Genomic DNA, 26,715 nt, shown 5'->3' with positions numbered 1-26,715 from the left:
CTTCTTTCAGTTCTGGGGATAAATTTAGACTTGATTCAATACCTTACTTTAACCACCATTCCAGGGAAACTTCCTCATTCCACTTTTTGAAGAACTTCAACATTTTTTGTACAAAATTAGATATTTATAGAACTATATACCAGAAATATATTGGACAAAATTTTCGAGGATTTTATGTCAGTTGAATGTCACTTCTGCCTCACCCAAATTGCCATGTTATGAAATCTGTTATGAAAAGCAAGCCAAGAAAAGCTCACCAACCAAGAAAGGCATAGCCATTTGGCCACTAAACTACTTTTCCTTGACCAGACTAGTAATTATATGAAAATTAGGGATATAAATGTACCACAAAGTAGGTATAAAATATTAATTAGTTCCCTAATTAAAACATCATGGAGTATTATTTTGTACACAGAGTATTAATGAATCATTGTGGAATCCAAAATAAACTTATTATTACTATTCATTAACTTATTATTACTATTCATTAACTTATTATTACTATTCATTAACTTATTATTACTATTCATTAACTTATTATTACTATTCATTAACTTATTATTACTATTCATTAACTTATTATTACTATTCATTAACTTATTATTCATGACATTGTTGATTTGCAAGTTATATTGATTGTTAGTTTATCACTGACAGATTTCAACCAATGAAATATATAAATCTGTCAAACTTGGTTCTAGTAGAAGCACTAAAAAATCATCACAAAAAATCATTTAATTTTAATATTTTTGAAATGTTCTTGCTTGTCAGTAATAACTTTACAGTCATGCTGATTTTGTTAGCCATTCGTGGTGGTATTTTGTCAGGCGATATTTTGACAATCAATACATTTTTTTAAAAAAAACATTTTTCTGTCTTTACACTTCACTGTCTAGTTTATAGTGTTTTGTAATTTTTACAGGGGTGTTATTTTTGTTACTAAAGAAATGATTGGGATATGGATGTTAATTTAATTTGTAATTGGTCTATAGTGATAGGACGAAAGGGAAAATTATAGTTTTGTTTGTAATGAGCTTCACTTCTATTTTTAACCCTTCTTTTACATACAAATATCGTGCTAGCAAATGTGATCAGTGAATGATTAGACGGGCAGATGGTGTTGGTCAGTGGATGATTAGACAGGTAGATGGTGTTGATCAGTGGATGATTAGACAGGTAGATGGTGTTGATCAGTGGATGATTAGACAGGTAGTTGATGTTGGTCAGTGGATGATTAGGCAGGTAGATGGTGTTGGTCAGTGGATGTTTAGACAGGTAGATGGTGATGGTCAGTGGATGATTAGACAGGTAGATGGTGTTGATCAGTGGATGATTAGACAGGTAGATGGTGTTGATCAGTGGATGATTAGACAGGTAGATGGTGTTGATCAGTGGATGATTAGACAGGTAGATCGTGTTGATCAGTGGATGATAAGACAGGTAGATGGTGATGGTCAGTGGATGATTAGACAGGTAGATGGTGTTTATCAGTTGATGATTAGACAGGTAGATGGAGTTGATCAGTGGATGGTTAGACAGGTTGATGGTGTTGGTCAGTGGATGATTAGACAGGTGGATGGTGTTGATCAATGGATGATTAGACAGGTATATGGTGTTGATCAGTGGATGATTAGACAGGTAGATGGTGTTGATCAGTGGATGATTAGACAGGTAGATGGTGTTGATCAGTGGATGATTAGACAGGTAGATGGTATTGGTCAGTGGATGATTAGATAGGTAGATGGTGATGGTCAGTGGATGATTAGGCAGGTAGATGGTGTTGATTAGTGGATGATTAGACAGGTAGATGGCGTTCGTCAGTGGATGATTAGACAGGTAGATGGTGTTGGTCAATGGATGATTAGACAGGTAGATGGTGATGGTCAGTGGATGATTAGACAGGTAGATCGTGTTGATCAGTGGATGATAAGACAGGTAGATGGTGATGGTCAGTGGATGATTAGACAGGTAGATGGTGTTGATCAGTGGATGATTAGACAGGTAGATGGTTTTGATCAGTGGATGATTAGACAGGTATATGGTGTTGATCAGTGGATGATTAGACAGGTGGATAGTGTTGATCAGTGGATGATTAGACAGGTATATGGTGTTGATCAGTGGATGATTAGACAGGTATATGGTGTTGATCAGTGGATGATTAGACAGGTGGATGGTGTTGATCAGTGGATGATTAGACAGGTAGATGGTGTTGATGAGTGGATGATTAGACAGGTAGATGGTATTGATCAGTGGATGATTAGGCAGGTAGATGGTGTTGATCAGTGGATGATTAGACAGGTAGATGGTGATGGTCAGTGGATGATTAGGCAGGTAGATGGTGTTGATTAGTGGATGATTAGACAGGTAGATGGCGTTGGTCAGTGGATGATTAGACAGCTAGATGGTGTTGGTCAATGGATGATTAGACAGGTAGATGGTGATGGTCAGTGGATGGTTAGACAGGTAGATGGTGTTGATCAGTGGATGATTAGACAGGTATATGGTGTTGATCAGTGGATGATTAGACAGGTAGATCGTGTTGATCAGTGGATGATAAGACGGTAGATGGTGATGGTCAGTGGATGATTAGACAGGTAGATGGTGTTTATCAGTTGATGATTAGACAGGTAGATGGAGTTGATCAGTGGATGGTTAGACAGGTTGATGGTGTTGGTCAGTGGATGATTAGACAGGTGGATGGTGTTGATCAGTGGATGATTAGACAAGTATATGGTGTTGATCAGTGGATGATTAGACAGGTAGATGGTGTTGATCAGTGGATGATTAGACAGGTAGATGGTGTTGATCAGTGGATGATTAGACAGGTAGATGGTATTGGTCAGTGGATGATTAGACAGGTAGATGGTGATGGTCAGTGGATGATTAGGCAGGTAGATGGTGTTGATTAGTGGATGATTAGACAGGTAGATGGCGTTCGTCAGTGGATGATTAGACAGGTAGATGGTGTTGGTCAATGGATGATTAGACAGGTAGATGGTGATGGTCAGTGGATGATTAGACAGGTAGATCGTGTTGATCAGTGGATGATAAGACAGGTAGATGGTGATGGTCAGTGGATGATTAGACAGGTAGATGGTGTTGATCAGTGGATGATTAGACAGGTAGATGGTTTTGATCAGTGGATGATTAGACAGGTATATGGTGTTGATCAGTGGATGATTAGACAGGTGGATAGTGTTGATCAGTGGATGATTAGACAGGTATATGGTGTTGATCAGTGGATGATTAGACAGGTATATGGTGTTGATCAGTGGATGATTAGACAGGTGGATGGTGTTGATCAGTGGATGATTAGACAGGTAGATGGTGTTGATGAGTGGATGATTAGACAGGTAGATGGTATTGATCAGTGGATGATTAGGCAGGCAGATGGTGTTGATCAGTGGATGATTAGACAGGTAGATGGTGATGGTCAGTGGATGATTAGGCAGGTAGATGGTGTTGATTAGTGGATGATTAGACAGGTAGATGGCGTTGGTCAGTGGATGATTAGACAGCTAGATGGTGTTGGTCAATGGATGATTAGACAGGTAGATGGTGATGGTCAGTGGATGGTTAGACAGGTAGATGGTGTTGATCAGTGGATGATTAGACAGGTAGATGGTGTTGATCAGTGGATGATTAGACAGGTATATGGTGTTGATCAGTGGATGATTAGACAGGTGGATAGTGTTGATCAGTGGATGATTAGACAGGTAGATGGTTTTGATCAGTGAATTATTAGACAGGTATATGGTGTTGATCAGTGGATGATTAGACAGGTATATGGTGTTGATCAGTGGATGATTAGACGGGTAGATGGTGTTGATCAGTGGATGATTAGACAGGTAAATGGTGTTGATCAGTGGATGATTAGACAGGTAGATGGTGTTGATTAGTGGGTGATTAGACAGGTAGATGGTGTTGATCAGTGGATGATTAGACAGGTAGATGGTGTTGGTCAAAGGATGATTAGACAGGCAAATGGTGATGGTCAGTGGATGATTAGACAGGTAGATGGTGTTGATCAGTGGATGATTAGACAGGCAAATGGTGATGGTCAGTGGATGATTAGACAGGTATATGGTGTTGATCAGTGGATGATTAGACAGGTGGATAGTATTGATCAGTGGATGATTAGACAGGTAGATGGTTTTGATCAGTGGATGATTAGACAGGTATATGGTGTTGATCAGTGGATGATTAGACAGGTAGATGGTGTTGATCAGTGGATGATTAGACAGGTAGATGGTGTTGGTCAATGGATGAATAGACAGGTAAATGGTGATGGTCAGTGGATGATTAGACAGGTAGATCGTGTTGATCAGTGGATGATTAGACAGGTAGATGGTGATGGTCAGTGGATGATTAGACAGGTAGATGGTGTTGATCAGTGGATGATTAGACAGGTAGATGGTGATGGTCAGTGGATGATTATACAGGTAGATGGTTTTGATCAGTGGATGATTAGACAGGTAGATGGTATTGGTCAGTGGATGATTAGACAGGTGGACAGTGTTGATCAGTGGATGATTAGACAGGTAGATGGTTTTGATCAGTGGATGATTAGACAGGTAGATGGTGCTGGTCATTGGATGATTAGACAGGTGGATGGTGTTGATCAGTGGATGATTAGACAGGTAGGTGGTGTTGATAAGTATATGATTGCAAAGGATTATATACCTTAGTTGTCAAAGCCACTGACTTTATTTTCACTCGAAGATTGAACAAATGACGTTCTTGTTCTTTGTGAGACCGCATGACAACCATTGTAGCCTTGTGTCAGGCCTTGTGTCAGGCCGCATACCAGAGTCTGCTTTAATTTTTCAGTTGTGATCGTGGTTTTATTTTCAAAGTGTCCAAGGTAAACATACGTATGCGGCTTATACTGATATTGTGCATGTGTATTTCTAGCTTGGCTGTCATTAAGCTTTCTCTGTTTGATTACGTACTACGCTCATAAAATACATCTCTAAAAGTTCCAGTAGATCTAACATAAGGTCTATTTTTTATATTAAACGCCCGACTAAATAGTTTGTTATAAAACACAGGTTTAATGCAGCTATTTGATGATATGCAAAATTTGATCGCTATCTTTGCATCAAGACACTTTATATATAAAATAAAGTATATCAATATGCAGATATAAATAAACATGCGCAAAGTATGCTTACACTGTTGGCATAACATGGTCAGTGGTCATATATCATAAACATATGCGACATTCAAGGCACGCAAAATTTCACATCAGCTGCCCTATTATCATGTCATTGGATGTATAATTGGTCGAGTCAGTGCCACATTTCTGAGTTGTACGCACGTATATATATATATATATATATATATATATATATATATATGAGAGAGAGAGACAGAGACAGACAGACTCTTTAGTTCATGGAAAAATTCATTATTACACAAAATTAAAGTAGCGAACGGTTCAGTGTGAGAACGAAAATCTGATGTTTATAACGAAATAGGGAATAGGGACCTGGTCTGCAGAAAACCAGCGATGGTTCGAGTGTCTGTGTCAACGATCCAAGGTTTCTATTATCGAAAATTTCGTGACCGTTAGAAATTTCTTACGATGTATGTAGGACAAAGTTAAATACGAATGAGGAAGAATAGATAAGGTTATCTCTGTCTTATATATTTCTGATCTATTCCCTTAATAGCCTTGCTTATCATACGGAAAATCTGACAGTTTCCACAAGTCATCACAGCGTGGGCAGGCGGACCGGTACTTACTGCAACTATGTTGTTTTCAATTATTTTGCTGCTTGGTTAGTGAAGTTATTCTTACTTTCTTATTTCTCTCTCTCTCTCTCTCTCTCTCTCTCTCTCTCTCTCTCTGTTGTACAACAAAAAAAAAACCGTTAAACATCATCAGCGCCATTATCTGCTCCCTGTTTTCTTCAAGATAACTTTTATCTCTTCATTCCTTGTATCCTATTTATCTCTTGTTCATTAAAGATTTTCTATTCTTCCTCTGTCCAGCCCTCAACAAGCATTTAGCATTTCGTATACAGGTGAAGAGGGATACATCATCTATATTTAAACAGCTGATTTTTTCTTTGCATTGACGCTGGAGTGAGAGTAAACATGTCCTTAAACTTCATTTTATAACTTTCGAAATATGATAAACAAGTATAATTTAAAGTGACGGGTAGGAAAAGGTAAGATTATTCTACCGGAACAAATGTTTAACCTACATTTTATGCTCAAAGAATCTATGGAAGTGAAGTCATAAAACTCTTCATTATTTTAATGATAAACACATGTCAAATAATAAATTCATCATAGACAGAAACTGATAAATTATAAACAACTTGAAACCTCGGGGATTTATTTGTTATGTGTGTTACGAGGCTATTTCGAATAATCCAATGTCAGGAAAACAGCGAAGAATGTTGAAGTACAGGAAGAATGTTGAAGAGAGAGAAAGAGAGGATCAATCAAATATTTATATTTTCTGGTATATCTGCAAGCGTATTGGAAAACAGGATAAAAGCAAGGATGGACAGTTTTTTACACTTTTGAAAGAAAGAATAAACAAGTCGCGGCAGTGGTGTTGCAAGACAAGTCTTAATAACACCTGGAACCACTTTGTCAGGTCTAGCAGAGCAGTACATTTTGTGAAATGCTTTCTTCTGTCACTACGCTTCCAGTATTCTAAAACAAACATAACAAAATCAAAAACAAATAAATTATTCTGACCACAAACCCACTGAAGAGGATTGCATATGCCCTGAATAGGAACACCTTTGAACTTATCTACAGAACTAATACTCCAGAAATATTTCGATGTAGAGATACAGAAAAGTAGTTCATACTAAACCATTCACATTCATTATTGATTTTGTTTAACATTTCATTTGTCACTCATATCTCATATTCGTCAATGAAGCTACAGAATGTATGTCCATATCCCTACACTTTAGGGTATGCCATCCTTTGATTGGAGATGTTTATTTACATATGGTAGTATATATCAATACACACTAATTAGCATTTTCTAATTAATTTATTTCAGGGGTCACGCATTCCTCTTTGGGAGGTAAGTGATACAGGTGACCAATAGTTACTTATGTATATTGATATCTTTGCAACGTTCTTAAGATGTCATCTCTTCTTCTTTTTGGAAATACAATTACATTAAAATAGATGAGTAAAAAGAAACCTGTCTTCATTTCAGGAATTTTTTAAAGGCACGGGGTTTGTCCAGGTAATTGTTTGACCTAATAGAAGAATATTCGCGACTTGTAAATTACAATTCCATTTTCTCTAGGTGACAATTTTCGTTTGACTCGGAAATTATCGTTTATTTCATGTAAGCATAGTCAAATACTATACGGTTACTCGTGTCTAGTGGGAGTCCTCCGTTTTGGCAAAGGAGATTGACCTTTGTAGGCAGGTGGCCTTTATATAAAGGGCAATCTAACTGGTCAATATCAATGTGCTTTTTTAGTGATTGCTCTCCATTCATCCAATGAAATAAGTACTGACATTTCAATATTTCGGACCTGAACATTCAAGCCTGGACATTATGTACACAAACCATATGTATTTCAGACTATTTAGGATAACCTCTGACCCCACTTAATAGGTGGGTTCTGCTCGCATAAGAGGGGAACGACTTGGTTTGACCAGCAGATGACGTCAATATGAAGGTGACCACAACTTCTAGTTCGACGATGCTTATAAAATTATTTCTAAATTAATCTAATAAATTCACTTAAATAATAATTCACATATTCCTTTTGACATATTCAGTATGACACAAATTTATTGAAAGATGTTGTTGATATAGCATTGGACTCGTAATCCAAAGGGCCTGGGTTCGATACGGATCCTGGCCAACCCGGGTCGGCAACAACGATATGTCCTTGAAACCCATCCAAACAAACAAATGTACACCTTAGAAAGGTGACACACGTGATTCACGTCACAGTTTCTTGTGTAATAAAGACCTGCCACGTCCTAATAAAATGTTGATCACGCCGAGGCTTCTGGTAAGTTCAGCGAAATGAATAAAGCTTGTTTTTAAACGGTACACATTTCTGTTTCGTATGAAAAACTCGAGTATTCCAATTATATTCTTATTGCGTTGTTTTGTAATATCAAACTTCAGGTGTTTTTTAAACTTATGATCTATTGTAGCCGAACCTGCTTATTATCGAAAACTCCGACATAACCAAGACTTGACAGAAACCGATAAGAGATCTGTTTTATGTCAACCTTTCGTTCCTCAGCGCAATTACAACCTTAGAATTTATGAAGTGAAAAACTTCATTGGAAAGACATCATTTGTAACGACAACTAACCCTAAAGCAAAATGCAACTGTGTATTTGACTGGTTATTAACTATAAGAGACAGGGAATTCCATAGGTCGGCAGAACATGAACCTTTATCATTATATGTAAGTTCCACTTAATATAAGTAAATATATATTTTAATCATATTGATTGATGCCTAATTGATTCTCTGAAATGTTACTGTTTTCAATTATTTTCTGCCACATTTGTTTTCGTTTATTTCTTGTAACGTTTCTTCGATTGTACCCCAAAAATATTTCGCTTTTGTGTCTTCTTTTTTTGTTCTTCTTCTTCTTCTTCTTATTCTTATTCTTATTATTATTATTATTATTATGATTATTATTATTATTTTAAAGATCACTTCCTAAGGAGTGTCGGTGGAACCCATGGCAACATGTACTTCAAGGACAAAAACGGTCAAAGGATTTTCCTGTCCGGAGCCAACATGGCGTGGTACCGCTATTGTGACGACTTCGGAAACAACGGATACGCCCACGGAGAAGCTCAGTTTCGAAGTTTCCTACATGACGTCAGCTCACATGGAGGAAACTCCGTCCGTAAGTTCATTTTTTAATGTTGTCTTTGCTGCTAATGAAGACGGTAATTTTGCTGTTGGGTTTAACGCAGTTTTTTAGCACAAGATAGGCCATACATGGTGGCCAGTATAAATGGTGGAGGAAGAACCGGGGAAAACCCCTGAAAGAACCACCAACCCACGAGAAGCTACTGGCAAGCTTTCTCACTTACCCACATTGGCCGAGCCCGAGCCTCGAACCCACGCAGACAGAGGTGAGATGGCAGTGATCCGGAACGGTGAACGCTTTAGGCCACTCGGCCATTCGGGACCCCTGACGACGATTATAATAGAGTTGTTGATTCCAGATGGATTATCTTCTCCTCATCATCAGAAAGAGAAGCCATATTTCCGCTGTCGTGATATTCCCAATGTATCGTTTGGTTGTGTTTAAGATCTATGTTGGATGAAGTTTATCTCAATCATTTTGCACCCATATAATTATATAGTAACTAAAATTAAGGCATAGATAACTTGATCAACACCTTCTCTATTTCCACATCCACACCCACCCCTTTATCTTAAATAATTATCTTGTTCCTCCTATATCATGTTCTTTCTTCGTTTTCTCTTTCACCTCTTCCTCCTTTTCCTCTTTTCCTTCCTCTTTTCTTTCTCAATAAACGGTATGTTGTTCTTTTTTCCATAAAGTCTTCTTTTTAATACCTTCATTTCTCATCTACTCTCATTATCCACGTTTTTCCTCTTCTTCCATCTTGTCAATCCCCAAATATCTTTCTTATCTTTTCCTGTTCCTCTCGTCACCACATTTATTTGGAAGCATGCCCCTGGATCTATTTGTATACCCCGTGTACACTTGGTAAACGTAACCAGTAACGCACAGCACTCCTTCTATATAATTCAACAGCCTTCTAACATATAAACAGCCTAATATGTTCAGTTCTGACAAATTTACACTCCTTGCCGATATATGCCCTAATGATAATTGCACGTAACCCGCTCAGCTTAAACACCAATCAACGAATCTTGGTACAGTTTTATATGACTTAACAATGGCCTGCCTTTACGGTTAGACCCATTTCACGATATACTTGTCAGCAGACTGTTCCTGATATCTCCAAAAACTCAAAACTAAACGATGACTGATTGGTGTAGGTTGTTTACATTTGCGAGGCAGAAGTTGCTAAATTTGAAAGAAGCAGTCGTGTTTTCTATTTAACTGAATTAATTACTTTTACCCAAACCATTTCTTTTAATGGCATGGGCTTCTTCAGGAGACATTCCTGCGCTAGGAATGGAACATTTCACTTCTAAGTAACCATGACTGCTGTCATTAATATCAAAATATTGTTTCCATCTGCACTTGCTCCAAAAATAGGCTTGCCAAATTATATGTCCATTCTCTCAGCCTCAACTGCTGCTCCATTTTCTGTTTTCTTCTTTGGACATTCGATGGGTCTTACCTTATTTCACTGTTATTATTAAAAATCAGTCATTACTGTCAATGATGTTGGGGATTAATTTATGTTGGCATCTAGAATTGATAGTTATTCATTAAAAAATGTTTTTGGTTATTTAGTTAAAGTTATAAATATTTTATTTCATGTTTTTCCTTATTGTTGAAAACGTACATTTATAATGCGAAAAGGAGTCATTGCTTTCATAGTGAGAACTGTTGGAGTAATGGAAATTACAACGCAGTTTGGAACAAAGTATATTATGTTACTAATAAATGTATCTAATGTAAACATAATAATAAAATTAATTACAAAATGATTTCATTTCGTAATTAATGTAAATTGTATAACAGTTAGTATTTTATATATTTATAATGAAGTTAAAACAAAATTAATAATCAAGACGTTCGATAAAGGTCGAACCTCTCTATCCCCCACATAAAACTGTCCCCGGGGTCCAAATTTGTCAGTTTGTACCACACACTATTAATGCATTACGTGGTTATTTCGAATATGTATCCATTAGGCATAGCGCACCTGTCGTTGTCTGTGATCTTACTGCGATTACATCATGAGCAAATGTAACTACTTCCAGATTAAAGGCTCAGTATAAAATGCTTTTCACAACACTCTTGCAATTTATTGTCTTCCTACAATTTTAAACTGTCAGTTTTGAGTTATTCAACTGAAAATTTTAAACAAAAATAAAAATTTGCATGCACGCAAATAATATAGGTGTGATTTTGCATGTACAAATAAGGCCAGAATATAATATCAATCACCCAAGCAAAGAGCGTGTGGTTTTGGAATTCAGGGATTTTGTGAGATAACGCGAGATCATTACTTTCAAGTATTGTGGTACTGGTCTACTTGGTTTTCATACTCTATATTTAATCGAGTCATTGGCCTTGCTGATGAACTAAACATATTCACTAACGAATGTTGTTTACGCCTCCATCTTTTAGAAATCATTCGACATGATGCAGTTCAGTGTGAACACTCATACACAGACGTACACATCCCACTTTGTGGTGTCATCTCGTCTACTTTTAACAGAGTTCTGGGCCTTGTCATTTTGATAGCTGATTATATTCAGCACAGTTCCATAATCATTTAGCTTGGCACAGATTGATACAGCATGATACATCTTGATACAGCCTGATACAGCTTGATACAACTTACACAGCTTGATACATGTTGGTACATCTTGATACAGCTTGATGCATCTTGATACAGCTTGAAACAGATTGATATATATTGATACATATTGATACGACTTGATACAGCTTGATATAACTTTATACATTATGATATAGCTTGATACAGCTTGACAAAGTCTGATACAGCATGATACAGCCTGGTACAGCTTGATACAGCTTAACACAGCTGATACAGCTTGATACAGCTTGATACAAGTTGATACATCTTGATACAGCTTGATACAAGTTGATACATCTTGATACAGCTTGACACAAATTGATATATATTGATAAATATTGATATAACTTGACACAGATTGATATATATATATATATATATATATATATATATATATATATATATATATATATATATATATTGATACAACTTTATACAATATGATACAGCTTAACAGAGCCTGATACAGCTTGATACAGCTTGACACAGCATGATACATCTTGATACCGCTTGATACAGCTTGATACAGCTTGATACAGCTTGACACAGCTTGATACAGCTTGACACAGCTTGATACAGCTTATTACGAACACTGTCTACTACAGATAGATTATCCTTTATTTGATGTACCTCTTCAAACTCAGTTTTAAAAGAGTCATTGGCCTTGTTCCGCTAATCAGACTACCTTATCAGAAGTTGCCATTAGAGCTCTGTAGTTATAAAGGGAATGTTTTAACATTTTCTGGTGCTATGTGTGGTATGACAGATGAATTGGATACAAAATGTGCTTATAAAGCTTTTGTCTCATTGATTTAATTTAGAACAGAGTTATTGCCCTTTTTATAATTTTCTTTCATTCAGGGTGCTTTTGTGAATGTCGTCTTCAATGTTACCTACATGTGTACTAACTAACATAAATATTTACTTACGTTCAGGTGTGTGGGTTCACTGCGAAGGCATTCACAGTCCCCATTTTGATACTCATGGAATGGTGGCCGGCCTTCAAGCATCCGGTAACGCGATAGATGACATGAAGAAATTCTTGGACCTCGCCAACTACAATAAGATACTGGTCTTTTTCGTGCTGTGGAACGGAGCGCAACCTGCAACAAACGGTTTAGCCGGGCTCATTCTGGATGGCAACAAACTGAACTCCTACATAGGCCACTTGAAACAAATGGTAACGACTCTGAAGTCTCACCCTGCCCTTGGTGGATGGGAGATCATGAACGAACCCCAAGGGATTCAGACCCCTTACCTTGAAGATCACACTGGGCAACATGACTGTCACAATACCAAGACTATGGGAGGAGGCTGGGCCGTAAAGGGACCGTTCAACAGTAACCAGTATCAAAAAACAATTCCCATGAAACAGCTTCAAGCGTAAGTAAAACGTACAGGCCAAGTAAAAATGTGCCGAGACAAGCAAATCTTTACTAGGTACTTGTCCCTGGGACGAGAAAATACAGATTACCTAGAGAATTATTCTGAATACATTTTCTACCCTTAACAAGTGAAAACATGTCGAGGTGAACGTATTCTTTCGCAGTATCACGCGTAGCCTTCACTGTCATAATGGCTGCACGTTTCAGAAGCTTAAGCGTCATTCTGATGCGGGGAAAGTTTACTTTCATTGAGGTATCTTGCGTCTTTGAGTCAGATATCTGACTGGTGAAGAGAAAAAGAAGGTTTCATCTGGTTGGTACAGTTGCCCAGGTTAATGGCATTTTCAAGACTTAAGCTAGATTGATACAATGTCATGCAACGTGAAGATTAAAGCATGTATTCCTGTAAGTATCCAATTATTTGAGTGAGTATTTTAATTGTCTCAGCCAATTTCCACAAAGTTTCACTCAGTAGATGCAGTCATAATATTTTTATAAAGAAGACAATGTCTGGACAATAGCTGACTGGTCGAAATATAATTGGGATATTCTTTTGGACAATAAGCAGTCTTCTATTTTGGGGCACTAGAATGTAACTCTGCAGAATGGAGATTTAACCAGGAAGGATAGTTATGCACGAACGTTCGTGGAAATATATGATGGCGTCTTTATTCTTGTATGTCAATGCGCACAGACTTGGAAGTACTGGTGATCTGTGGCACGCATAACATTGTTCGACCATGTCTTTTGACTTCTACCATCTATAGTTCATAAGGATGTGTGATAAATCGTTGAAAATGAAAATTATGACACCTAGGTTGCTGAAATGTTTCATTCTAAACTTTAATACCCCTAAGAAATTAAGAGATACCTGTGCAATTGCAATTTTTCGAGTTACAAACTTCGTCTCTTAATATGTTTTTATCTAAGAAGCCCACACTAACTAAAATCAGATCTCCACTGTCCTATGCGAAGAACTGACAGCGACAAGGAGGGCTTATGCTCTGCTGATTTTTGAATTAGCCAATGGAAATGTAGCTTTGAATTAGCCAATGGAGATGCAGCTTTCAGAAATCTGACGGTGAATCCAATTGTTTGGTACAAATTAATGCTATTCAGCCATATTGCTCAGTCTCTCAAACGCTACAGTTTTACACTACATATTGCCCTTCTTTAGCTTATGACGGATATAAAGAACCGGTCATTACAGATTTTAATATTGGGATATTACAGATTTTCGATTGCTTCTTTAAATACTCCCACTTCTCTGTTATTGGGTCCCTTAAGCGCTAATTCTCTATAAATTCCATTTAGAACTTAACGGGTTACATGCATAGATCTTTAGAACTACTTCAATACTGACCGATTTACTCAATATATCTCCACAAATATGCCTGCTATTCGATCACAATCTGACAGCTATGTCGAATATGATGCGGAAGAGTCAATTTTGTTGTGTTGGGTTTATCTTCGTTTTACAAACGTATAATGCTTACTTTACTTAATTTTCCTTTTATTTTCATTTCTTCATGAAAAGCAATTTTATAAACATTTTTTATTTATTAAAAAGATCTATATGGACTATTCAGCTAATTAACTTGATTAGTTTTTTATTGTCTTTTTTCCTGTTTCGTTTTTGTTTTGTTTGTTTGGTTTTTTTTGCTTCTGTATTTTCTATTGTTTTAGTGTTTGCTACATAGATCGAAACCAAGACGGAAACTAGATGCCTCATCGAATGCACATGGCAAAGACTTCCGCTTAACCTTTGACCTTGCCATCAATCATGGTCTAACTTTAACTGTTATTTAGCATGGATATGGAGCTGCCCGTATAACACGTATACATTGTTTATATTTTAACCGAACGGCATCAGCATCTTGACATTTTGGTTTTCTATTTGTTAGTATTCTCTAAAAAGAAATTAATCGAATGGTTTTGAAAAATCAAATGTTCCTGGCGAGGGAAAAATCTTTATCTATTTTTAAGAGACGAAGCTAAACTCTGAGTCTTCACTTTTTGCTAATAAAAAGAAAGGATAACAAAACACAAAATATGTTAATGAAACACATATGCTTCTATAGTGTTTCCAATATGTAATCATACCTGGTGGTATATAGTCATACCTGGCGATATATAATCATACCTGACGGTATAGTCATACCTGGAGAAAGCAAGCTGCACAACATAATCTTAGTGACTGATATGCGACACGTGAGAAGGGCGGATCCGGGGTGGGATCCGAGTCATGCAACCCCCACCCCTAAATAAATTATCGTGATACAACCTGAATGTTTAATACAGAACATTTTATTTACAGTTAGGTTGTTAGAGGTATGCCCTGGAAACACTTGAAATGAAGGACCTTCAAGATGTGCTGTACTCACCCACCCCTAGTGGGAAAGGAACAGCATGGGCACTTCGTCCACAGATCCTCACCTGCACGCTTTTCGCACCACTTCCCTCAGTACGATCCACCCCATCCGATAGTCTGGATCCGCCATTGTGTGAGACACAGTGACATATATTGTGCAGTAAATATTGAGTCCACCAGGACATCTACAAATTTTGTAATGCATGGTATTAATATAGGGCCAAAAGAGCACGAAAGAAACTGGCCTTGGAAAGACGGCAAGACGGACGAATTGACCAGTGTAATACAATCAACCCTTTAATCGGCATGCGTGTATTGCTCTGTTTGTATGTGCGTGTATGTGTGTGTGAGACAGACAGACTGTGAGACAGACAGGTGGAGTCAATTCGTCGTCTAAGATGACGCTCTGGTTCTTCGCACTGAGAGCTATATTGCTACTTCAAAAGGTTTCAGTCACGTGATGGGCTTAGTGCCCTTCTTTGGCTTCAGATGTATATAAGTTAGCTTGGTTCAGCATATGTTTGTATTATCTCCACGCCTTTTTAAATAGCGTAGAGCTTATTGTTGCACCCTTCGTCTGTCTGTCCGCCTGTCTTATGAAACATCTTCTAAACTAATGGTTTGCTATTCGCGAAATTTTATTCTTATTGCTTCCTTTATGGTTCGTGTCCCAAGCCTCTCTAAGTGGAGGTAAACGGACAACTATAAAAAAAAATAATTTAAAAACGTTCATTTGAAATGAAATTTCCGGATACTTTGTTTCCAAGCATCATACATGTTGCTATGACAATAAGAAACGATTTATTCAGCATCACGACAAATGGGGGTGACATGAGTGCTTGGGGAGGGGGTGTCATGGGGGGACCAGTGGGTTTAATACACAATTAAATGAACAGGAATTGGCATTTACGAACCATTTTAGTTACTCTAGTTTATTTATTTATTTATTTATTTATTTATCTAAATTTCCTGTTTACAGATTTATCAGCAAACAAGCAGCTGCCATTCACGCTGCAGATCCAGCGGCTCAAATTACGGCCAGTTCCGACGAATACCACGTGACTGACGCTTTTGGGAAAAACTATTTCTCTGATCTGTGTCTAAGTGACGTGGGTGGGGTAAGCCAATTTTCATATCAAGGATGGATAATGTATGCTTGCAAGACAAGCACTCGCACACGCTAACCTTTTACATACACATTAAACGCACATGTGTGGAGAAAAAAATACACGAACGCACAAATACATTAACAGTTAAGTTTCAAAATGTCTGAGGGGAGACGGAGAGTTTACGTGTTTTATGAATTAAATATGCAATATTCCCTGGCCAGGCTGACATTCCACATCATGTTAATGTGTCTTAAACAAGAAATTCACATATATTTAATAGACTAATCAGACATAAGACAAATGTTGACAAGACATTATTTTCTGACTTTGTTTTCCTACATCCCTTACCGAAGGTAACTAATGATGTACCAACAGTGAAAAAGTTCCGAGGAACGTACCACCAAACAAAGCGGTAAACCGGTCATGTGGCACACCTCTAATATGTTGATATGGATTTATCTTTTACAGGGCAAATTGACGTTCTACCAAGTCCACTCATACGCCTCGCCCAGTACTTTCGATAAAAATTCGCCTATCCTGGTAACGTTTTACTTTATCTTTCTATGGTTACATACATTTTGTATAGGTCATAGTTGTTATTTAATATGTAGGGCAAAATAAATAAATAAATATATATCGTTTGCCAATTTAGGACAGATATACAAGCCTGAAAATCAACAAATGTTCTAATGGTTCATAATTGTGTCGAAATTTATCTTGATTCAGCCACTATTTACTTTTTTTCCCTAGAATTTGCATCTTTAATGTTGTCACCTTCTAATTTCATTTGACTTAATTTCTAAGTTTCTGTATGGACACCGCTTCTGAAATGTTGTCAACTTCTATAATAAACAAGCGGCTATAATCATAAATATGCCTGCTAAACCTTGTTTTTAAAATTTTATTTTAAAGTAAAGGCTAAAAGTTGTCGGTGATGGTTCACTGAATCACTGGATCAAATGATATAAAACTACGAGCGTGCAATAGAATGCAACTTTACATGCCATAATACTGGGTACGGTATATTGTAATGTGGACTAAATTGCTAATAAGGAAACATTCTATACTGTATCATTTGTACGATTTATATTGTATTGTGCCAGTATTAAACACATACGATATTTTGTATCGTTCATACAGTATGTTGCAATGTCTATTAAATATTAATACGACATATTTTCTTCCTACAAATTATACTTTTCACTCTAAATTCGTGTATTCCTTAAGTGGTATAAAAGATCCTAGTTCACTGCTTTCCGGCTTGTTCCTACCATCATAACTTATTTTATCATCGTTTATGGGTAACACTTGTTCACGTCTGCTTCCCCTATGAATTCCAGATGTTTAGTGTTTGCTTATTTGAGTGTAACTATGTTTAAAAAAAAATATCCATTACATTACTTGATGGTCGAGGATAAATCGGGAATATTTTCCTTATTATTTTTGTAAGGTAACTTATTTACGCTTCGCCATGATCGTTAGTACAAAGTGGTAGTTTAGGTCAACGCCGTTAGGTGAGTTATTGTTATTATTATTATTATTCAGACAAACTCCGCCCATTACAACCTTGAAAAGCCTCTAGTGGTTGGAGAGTTTTCGCAGGCATGCTCACAAGGGAAGAGTGCCCAGGAGATGTTCCAGCACGTGTACAATTCCGGGTTTGCCGGTGCCTGGAGTTGGCAGTGGTACCGAAATCAGGAGTGCAACGGGCCTTGGGACCAGCAGTTAGCTGGAATGAGTTCTATAGCTAATAATCACAATAATGGTTATGTTAAGATTACTGGCACATTGTAATAAATTGGTCTTTTCCACTCATACCTTTTTGTTTTATTTATTTATGTATTTTTGTTTTATGTTGGTTAATTTGTATTTTACTTGAGATATGAAAGATTCCGTTACATGGTGTCAAAGTCTGGTTTGTAAGCAGCGTTAGCCGAGAAGCACAAGGATTACCGACACATCGTGTTTCACGGATCGAACACGCTTCATGTTGTACAGATTGTCCATTCAATCCCGTGGACCTGGAGATTGTGGTTAACACTGTGTACCCAAATTATTGGGGTCAAATGATTAAATTCTGCAAAGATCGTTGCCATAGTAACCCTTAGCTAAGTTCATAACTTTGAAGGCACCATCAGACACAGATGCAAGTGGCCATATTACCAGTTTGGCAAAACATGTGATGTACTGATGCCCACGGTAAGAGCCATGGGACCCGACACTCTCCAAAGGAAAACCCTGGTCTTATTAACTGTTGTTAAGCTTGGAAAGACTTTAGTTTTAACTTGAACAACACATGCTTTGATTTATATATTTATATAACTCCTAAATATTGCTCTCGACTACGCTTTTATCTATCTATCTATCTATCTAGCTAGCTACCTACCTATCTATATATCTACCTACCTACCTATCACAGGAGTCTGACGTTTTATCAGTAAAGTACGGTGAAATCTCCGACAATATGAAATCCCCTTATCGGTAATACAAATAAACACAAGGAGTGCAAGCGTGACCACAACCCTTCGCTCGATTCAACTTCTTCTCACGCGTCTTTTATCACTTCAGAATCGCAAGAACACTGAAAAACTACACATATACATTCAAAAGACAGTAACGTACCAACGCATATCTCTTAAATGACCATGTCCTGAATCCAATCCGGCGAATAACCTTTATTTTCACCACTACGATCAAAATCCCTTTCTAGCAAAATCGGCTAGACGGAAGTAGCACATTCTACCAGTTTCTACCCTGCAGTAAATATGCGTTAGGATCTAATAATTGTACCGAACACGGCGCAGAATCTGTTTTATCTTTGCATATTAGGGAAATTTATGACGGTTGATGACGTCATCAACCGTTATTTCTACTTTCAAAACTTTGCATATTTCTGTTCTGGAAATTTAAATAAAATTGTAAAACGATACAATCTAGAATACAAAGCAAGATAAACATTTTATCTTGTGAAATAACTTTCATCATGTTATTCAGCATATTTACTGCTGGGGATTGACAGTCGATGCAGCATTACAGGACGGAATGTGAGAAAGAGACACCGAAGAGGAAGATTTGACCTAGGTCGACTTAAGAATTTCAAACTTGGAAAGAAAGCGGTTATCATGCAATATGCAATAAATATGTTAGACGATATTATCCTGTGTGATACGAATGATATTGTTGAGGATGGTGGAGGTTCAAAATGATATTACCAGAAAACACACGGGCAGTAAAGTGCTCTCGAATGTTCTATACACTTTTCTTCGCCTCACCGTACAATAGTTATGGTATTCCAATCGCGCATATAGTCTAACAAATGCGAATTATACATTTATTTCTGTTGGATATAATTAGTTCTTATTCCTACATTTCAGAACAATATTTATTTCATTCTAATTGGAGGCCAGCAATTTTTTCATTGAAAATTAAATACTCGGTCCCCAAATCAACTGCTCGACGTTTTAGGTCTAAGTTCAGATTCGATCATGATTCACTCCACACCAGCCACCCCCTTTTTTGACTCTGGTGTCCTTTGGCCAAAATTATATTACTCACTAAACGATAGGGAAGTTTAAAAATCAGTTATCTAATTTTCTCCGATTTCACATACATACATATACACACATACATACATACATACATTCATACATACATACATACACACACAAGCACGCACGCACATACATACGTACATACATACATACACACACATACATACATACATACATACATACATACATACATACATACATACATATACACACACACACATACATACATGCATGCATGCATGCATGCATACATACATACAAACATACATACATACATGCAGACAGATAGACATCCTTCCGGCGACCTTGATATTCGACCTCGTTTGGCCTTCAGTCTTAAGTGACATTTCAATTCTCACAATATAGTTGTGACAAAGTAGGATGATAATCCAAGAGTCTTCGCAAGGCGGATTTGGGATTTCTTATCGCCTATGGTCGTTCGATTTCGTGTGAGTAGCGGTGGGATCCGGGATTCGTTATCCATTATGGGGGTTTAGTTCATTTAGGGTAGTGGTGGCTTGTTTTGGTTACAATGGACAACAATCAACTTTTTCAATGAGTCAGTGTTTCCACTGAGAAATTTAATATTTTAACTGAAAAGGGAGAAGCCCGACTGATTCCTCTCCCCCCCCCACACACACTTCTGCAAAAGAGTCACCAATGCAAATAGAAGAAACTTTGTAAGGCATTAATTTTGATATAAGGTAGACTTGTGGACGGACAGACGTACAGACGTTAGTTATTCGTATTCAATAGTCATATACAAGTATCTTCATTACCTTAGAAATCCACTTACATTTACATCAAAAATAAAGAATTTTCAATGTAAATGAATGCGGTTAACGGGCAGTGTTTCACTTGACAAAACATTGCCTATATAGTAGCATAAAGAAGAAGCATGTGCCAGGATAATGTGACTGGGTGGAACATCATGCAACATGTCTGCGGCATGATGCCCCAGTGCTAGACATCACTATAAACTGCCACACTGCAGACATCGTATCGATATGACTGAAAGAATTGTTAAAGCTATGTGAAAAATCATAATCACACACACACACACACACACACACACACCCGTTCCATAGCACGAAAAAGACGAGTATCTTATTGCTGTTGGCGATGTCGCGTTAACGGTACAATGAGTATCAACATGGGGACTGTGATAACCTTCGCAGTGAACCCACACACCTGAAAGTAAGTAAACACGTGGGTCAGTTAGTTAGTAAGTACACAGGTAAGTAACCTAGAAGGCGACAAAGTTTCAAAACGACCCGAATAAAAGCAAAAATGTACAAAAGGGTCATAACTCTTTCCCAAATAAAGTCAAGGAGACACAACCTTTAATAAGAACATTGTTGTATCCAACTCATTTATTATACCAAACACAACATCAGAATATATGTAAGTATTCTCTTCATAACAACAGGGCCGTAATGGCAACTTCTGATATAATGGTCTGAACGAGTTGGACAAGGCCAGTAGCTCCTTCAAAAATTGATTGGAAGAGATACTTCACCTGAAAGACATCTACTTCTGTTAGAGAGTATTTGTAATAAGTGTTATCAAGATGTTCGGAATGATTCTCGAACTACGCTGAATACAAGCAAACTACCAAAGTGAAATTTCATTGACAAGGGTCAGAAATCTGTTAAAATTAAAAGAGATGAAAATACAAAGTTGCATATCCACGTCTGCGAAAGAGTGTTCTCACTAAATTTGCATCAACCTATATCGAACGATTTCTAAACTATTTATGCTAAAACAAGGCCAATAACTCTGTCAAAAATGAAGTGTAAAAAAAAACTTCATAAAAGGTACGTGTTTGATAATTCAACACAGGCCATACAAAACTCTGCCAAGATATGTTGATTGGTGCTCTGACTACAAGCAATTAAGGCAGATATCATCGACAAGGCTATAACTCGTCAGAAAATGACAAATGTGCTAGCTCAACTATATTATGGCTTTGAATTTTATTTTGTCGTTCTGGGCAACTGAGATTATAACGAAGCACACACATTCGGGCAAAGGCAATAATTGGGTGAGCTATGTTCGGACTCTTTCTTGAAATTTACAGAATCAAGGCCTTGCTAAGTTTAACCTTCAACGGAAATATGATTTAAATTTTCTACAAGAAATATTCAGTATTAGAATTTACGCCACTTTGCATATTTTAAATTAAATAAATAACTGAGTAAGACGTGGAAAAACCCTGGTTACCATCACATGTATCTGAGATGACTTTGAGATCAAGCTTTGCCGGTAGTAGGCCTATGGCTGAAATCAAACCAACAAACAGGAAACGAAACAGACAAAAACAATACATAGCTATGATTGCTGGAAAGTTCACAAACCGTTGTAGTTGTTGTTAGTCATTCTTAGTTGTTTGGTCTCTTTGACTTCGAGGAATGTTGTCAAAATCGAATCATTAAAAAGCAAATGTGTTATCATTTTAAAATACAGCTTTGCAGGAGATCTGTTTGAAATCAAATAAAACAATCAAAATTATGGACGGTCCACATGTTAGTGGGATGCCCGATATTTAGTCAATAAATGTGTCAAATATTGTTCAAATTTGGCCATCGGAATCGTGTTCATGACTTGTATCACGTATGCCAATGTGGCGGCCAAATAGGATGTTGTGAAAGATATTTGGGAAAATCCAAGCTCTCGGAAATAGTTAGGACTAAAATAAAATAAGTTTCTCTGCGAATATGATTGGAATATAATTTTATTTACAGTGTAACAAGTGATATTTATGCCTTCGCTTAGTTGATATACGGTCATAACTTAGAGAAGAAAAAATAAGAATGTATTCGTCATCGGAATAGTCTTAGACATTGCTGGGGTGAACATTGACGCAAAATTAGTTGATATCATGCAAAAAATGTGAATGCATTTGTCTTCATTAACCAGTGTGGTGATTATTCTGTAATAATTCTTTAAAATATGTTTACCACGTTGTTATTTGTTTTTTCTCCCCAGAGGTACATTCCACGGTACATTTTCACTTTTTGTTGAGTGGGTTTATGTTTAGGACCCTCTCCGAAAAATATATTGCTAAGATTTTGGCATCCCAATCAGTTTTCCCTGCCTGTTATATTAATAGAATTGCTAACTAATTGTAGGCTTTAGTCTCAACGAATCCTATTTGTATCAACAAGTTCTCTACTGTGGACACAGTGTGTTTGATAGGGTGTCAGAGCAATCACCCCACTTCAATTACCGTGTTAGATTACAATGTACACAACACATAGCAACATCATCTCCAATAAGGTCGTGATCATTTAATTTTCGGGGAGGGTGAGGCTGGACTGCGTTTTTCTGTTGAGCTGAGATGTTTTATTTTGTTTTGTTTCATGATAAACTTTTTTTCAAGTAATATAATTGATGTAATTATGATGTTGTCTTTTTTTGTTGTTGCTATAAATCAGAGTAAGATATTTCCCACCTATTAAAAGATGGAAATTTCTGTAACAAAAAAAAAACAAACAAAAAAAAAAACAACAAATATCAGCCCCCTGTCTCTGAACATTAAGAGAGTAGATGAGAAATGAGGTCATTAGTAAGAAGATTTTATGTGGATGATGATTCAGAAATACTTACTCCATCATTGATGGTAAAACGAATCAAACGATACATTAGAAATATCGCCACAAATTTAAATCGGCTTTAGGAGGAACTCGCCCGTATATTTCGGAGACTGAGAAGAAAATCTGACATCAACAACTCCAGTATTATCGTCATCATCAACAACTAAAACAAAATTGAAAAATGACCTTACGGACAGAGTTTCCACCATGCGCACTGACGTTATGGAGGAAACTTCGGAAATGGGTTTCTCCGTGGACGAATCCGTTGTTTCCGAAGTCGGTGCAATAGCGGCACCGCGCCATATTGGCTCCAGACAGGAAAATCCTTGCCACTGGTTCCACCGACAACTATAAAGAATTTATCTATAATAATAATAATAATAATAATAATAATAATGATAATAATATTTTGAAGAAGAAGGAAGTATAGCCCAGAATCCAAATTTTATTATTAATGCAAAAGAAGTCATAAGAAAATAATCTGGAATAAATCTGGAAAAAAATAACGCGAATCTCGAAAGTTTAGGGAATCTATTAGGGATCCGTAAATATGACTGAAATCTAGATCTACATTTTTTAAGTTGATCTCACACGGTTCATGTTGTGCCGAAATATGGAATTACCTATCACTTATCTTTAATAACCAATCAGATACATCGTTGTATTTTGTGTTATTGTGAGTTATCGTTACAAATAATGTCTTTCGAAAATCTCAAAGATGTAATTTGATTTGGGAACCGAAAGGTCAACAGACAACAAATCTCTTTCTGGTGTCTCTCTGATCTCGATTATGCCAGAGATTTCCATTTTAGACATGTCGGGTTACAGTAGATCATAACCTAAAATCACACCTGAAGAAAGATGTTACAAAACACAACGCAATAAGAACGTAATTATAATATTCCGGCACTGACTGTTCAATTTTTCACCTGAGGCAAAAAAATAAGTACCGTTTATAAAACAGTATCATTCCTTGCGCTGAACGTATCAGATGCCTCTGCGTGATAAACATTTTTATTAGGATGCGGCCGGTCATTATTCTATAAGAAACTATAATGGAGCGTGTTTGACAGCTTGCTACGGTGTAAATGTGTTTGTTTTGGCGTACCATGTATAGTCTCAAATACATATGGTTACCACGCATCTTTAGGTCCGAAGTGTTGACATTTCAGATTGTTTGATTGGTTAAGGAAAAACAACCAATAAAATGCATACAGATGTTGCCTAGTTAGATGGCCACATGCATACAAAGATCAATATCAGTTGCCCGTCGCCAGGGTTGCCACAAGACACAGATCTGACTGTATAGTAGTTGCCTGTGCATACTTGAAGAAAAAAAAGGAACAAAACGATAAATTCCGAGTCAACCGACTATTTTCACCCAGAGAAAACGGAACTCTAATTTATATGGCAGGAATGTTCTTCTACCATGTGAACCAATTCCATGGACTAACCCGGTGTCTTTAAATTATTTTTGATATTGCGTGGTTTCTCGTTTTCCTGGTCCATTTCAGTGTACTTTTATTTTACAAGAAAAGAGCCTGCGTCATATAATTCGATTTAAATGTATGTCCTACGAAATGTTTGATTTACGAAATGTTTTAATTACGCCCCAAAGAGTAGTGCGTGACTCCTGAAATAAATTAATTAGAAAATGCATATTAAAGTGCAGTGGTAAATAATACTATACGTCAATGGTTATCTGCAAACAAAGGATGGCACATAGAGAAGTTCAGGGATTCAGTTATCATCATACACATTCTGTACCTTCATTGATCAATATCTGATTTAAGTGACTAATGCAATCATTAAGCTAAATCAAGAATGACTGTGAATCTATTAGTATGAACTAGCACATCCTGTTTTACTGTATGTCTACAACTGAATAGTTTTGAAGTAGAATTTCTGTCGATAAACTCAAAGATCCTCCGATTCAGGGCAAAACCATTCCTAGATTGTGGTCAGGAATGGACGTTTATTGTTCCCTTTTCTTATGTGTTTCTCTTCGTGATCCGGAAGCGTAGTGATACATTAATTTTGTCACAAAATATGCTGAACGGCTATATCTTACAATCTGGTTCCAGGTGTTATAAACACATGTTACAAAACGCCACTGCCACGACAACATGTTTATTTCAAGAGTGCAAAAAAAGGTCTTTGTGTTTGCCAACTGTTTCCCAAAGATTGAAGATGTACAGTGCACGCATCGTGTTTTACGGATTGCCCACTCAATCCGATGGTCATGTAAAGAGGGGCAGGGGTTGAATAGTTTAAGTTCACTCAACATAGTGGAAGTCTGTCACGGATTTTTTTGCAACCGTAGTGGGTTTTTATGGCACCCCAAGCTGATTTATTCTCTCCGCGATTCAGCACGCTAAACAAACAGATAGGTGAAATCCCTACAGCGTAAACCCGACCTAGGCAGATATCGATTTCATACCTTTACCTGTACAATCTCTACAGAGGTTACATTTCTTGTTATATTTATTGTGTTGATTTTTTTATATAACGTGGTTAAATGAGGTTTTTTATGTCATCAATATCTCATGAATAAATTAATTTCAATGTCTAATTCCAAGTTAATTATGTCCTCACATTTTTCGTGAAATCTGATGAAGATACGCTCCGCCCTTCTCGAATGTCAGGAAACCACTGATCAATTTTAACTAGGTATGTCTAGACATTTCATTGTCCCTTTGTCTGTCTGAGAGATTAGCTTCTACTGGTAGATTTTTAAATTCCTTTAGTTCCGATTGGCTTGTGCTTCTCATCTGATGTTCGGCTGTGCTTGGGCCTAAATCTTTTCATATGTAATTTTGAGCGCAGAAATCTGGCCTTCCAAACGACATAAAGAGCTTTAATCCCATTTAACCGACTAACCGACTAAACCGTCTAATTACTAAATAAATACATAGCTGGCCATCTGATGTTGACCTCACAATCCTTTAGCCGACTGCGAAAACCTTACGTAACCCCAGAGGCGTAGCTATGATATTTTGCGCCCGGGGACGAACTATAAAATTGGCGCCCCAGCCCCCTCCCCGTTTAATCACATTTTTGAATATTATCCTTGTTTACTTATTATAATGTAACGTTGTAAGCCTCATTTTTGGCGCCCCTGTACCTTGGCCCCCGGGGACATATGTACCCCCCTGCCCCCCCCCCCCCCAGCTACGCCTCTGCGTAACCCTTGATCTAGCAAGGAAGTTAGAATCACGGCCGCAAACATAGAAAAAC

At 37.1% G+C, this 26,715-nt stretch overlaps 1 protein-coding gene across 1 annotated transcript; it reads left to right on the top strand.

The window, feature by feature from the left end:
- The first annotated feature begins 5,657 nt into the window (after positions 1–5,657).
- LOC149790793 (mannan endo-1,4-beta-mannosidase-like) lies at positions 5,658–18,144 on the top strand. Its single transcript, XM_089971446.1, has 7 exons — positions 5,658–5,783; positions 7,034–7,057; positions 8,673–8,873; positions 12,402–12,849; positions 16,202–16,340; positions 16,800–16,871; positions 17,877–18,144. The coding sequence occupies exons 1-7, from the start codon at positions 5,756–5,758 to the stop codon at positions 18,123–18,125; spliced, it is 1,161 nt and encodes a 386-aa protein (XP_089827572.1). The 5' UTR covers positions 5,658–5,755; the 3' UTR covers positions 18,126–18,144.
- Positions 18,145–26,715: the final 8,571 nt, after the last annotated feature.

The sequence above is a fragment of the Sinohyriopsis cumingii genome, chromosome 10, assembly GCF_028554795.1.
Source record: "Sinohyriopsis cumingii isolate HCF-2022 chromosome 10, ASM2855479v2, whole genome shotgun sequence".
In the NCBI taxonomy this organism is placed as follows: Eukaryota; Metazoa; Mollusca; class Bivalvia; order Unionida; family Unionidae; genus Sinohyriopsis; species Sinohyriopsis cumingii.
This window is presented reverse-complemented; position numbering and strand designations above follow the sequence as displayed.

Coding starts and splice junctions, on each gene's coding strand:
- LOC149790793 (XM_089971446.1), top strand. CDS start 5,756: ATGTTGTTTTCAATTATTTTGCTGCTTG. Junction 8,874..12,401: donor ACATGGAGGAAACTCCGTCC/GTAAGTTCATTT, acceptor ACTTACGTTCAG/GTGTGTGGGTTCACTGCGAA. Junction 16,341..16,799: donor GTCTAAGTGACGTGGGTGGG/GTAAGCCAATTT, acceptor TATCTTTTACAG/GGCAAATTGACGTTCTACCA.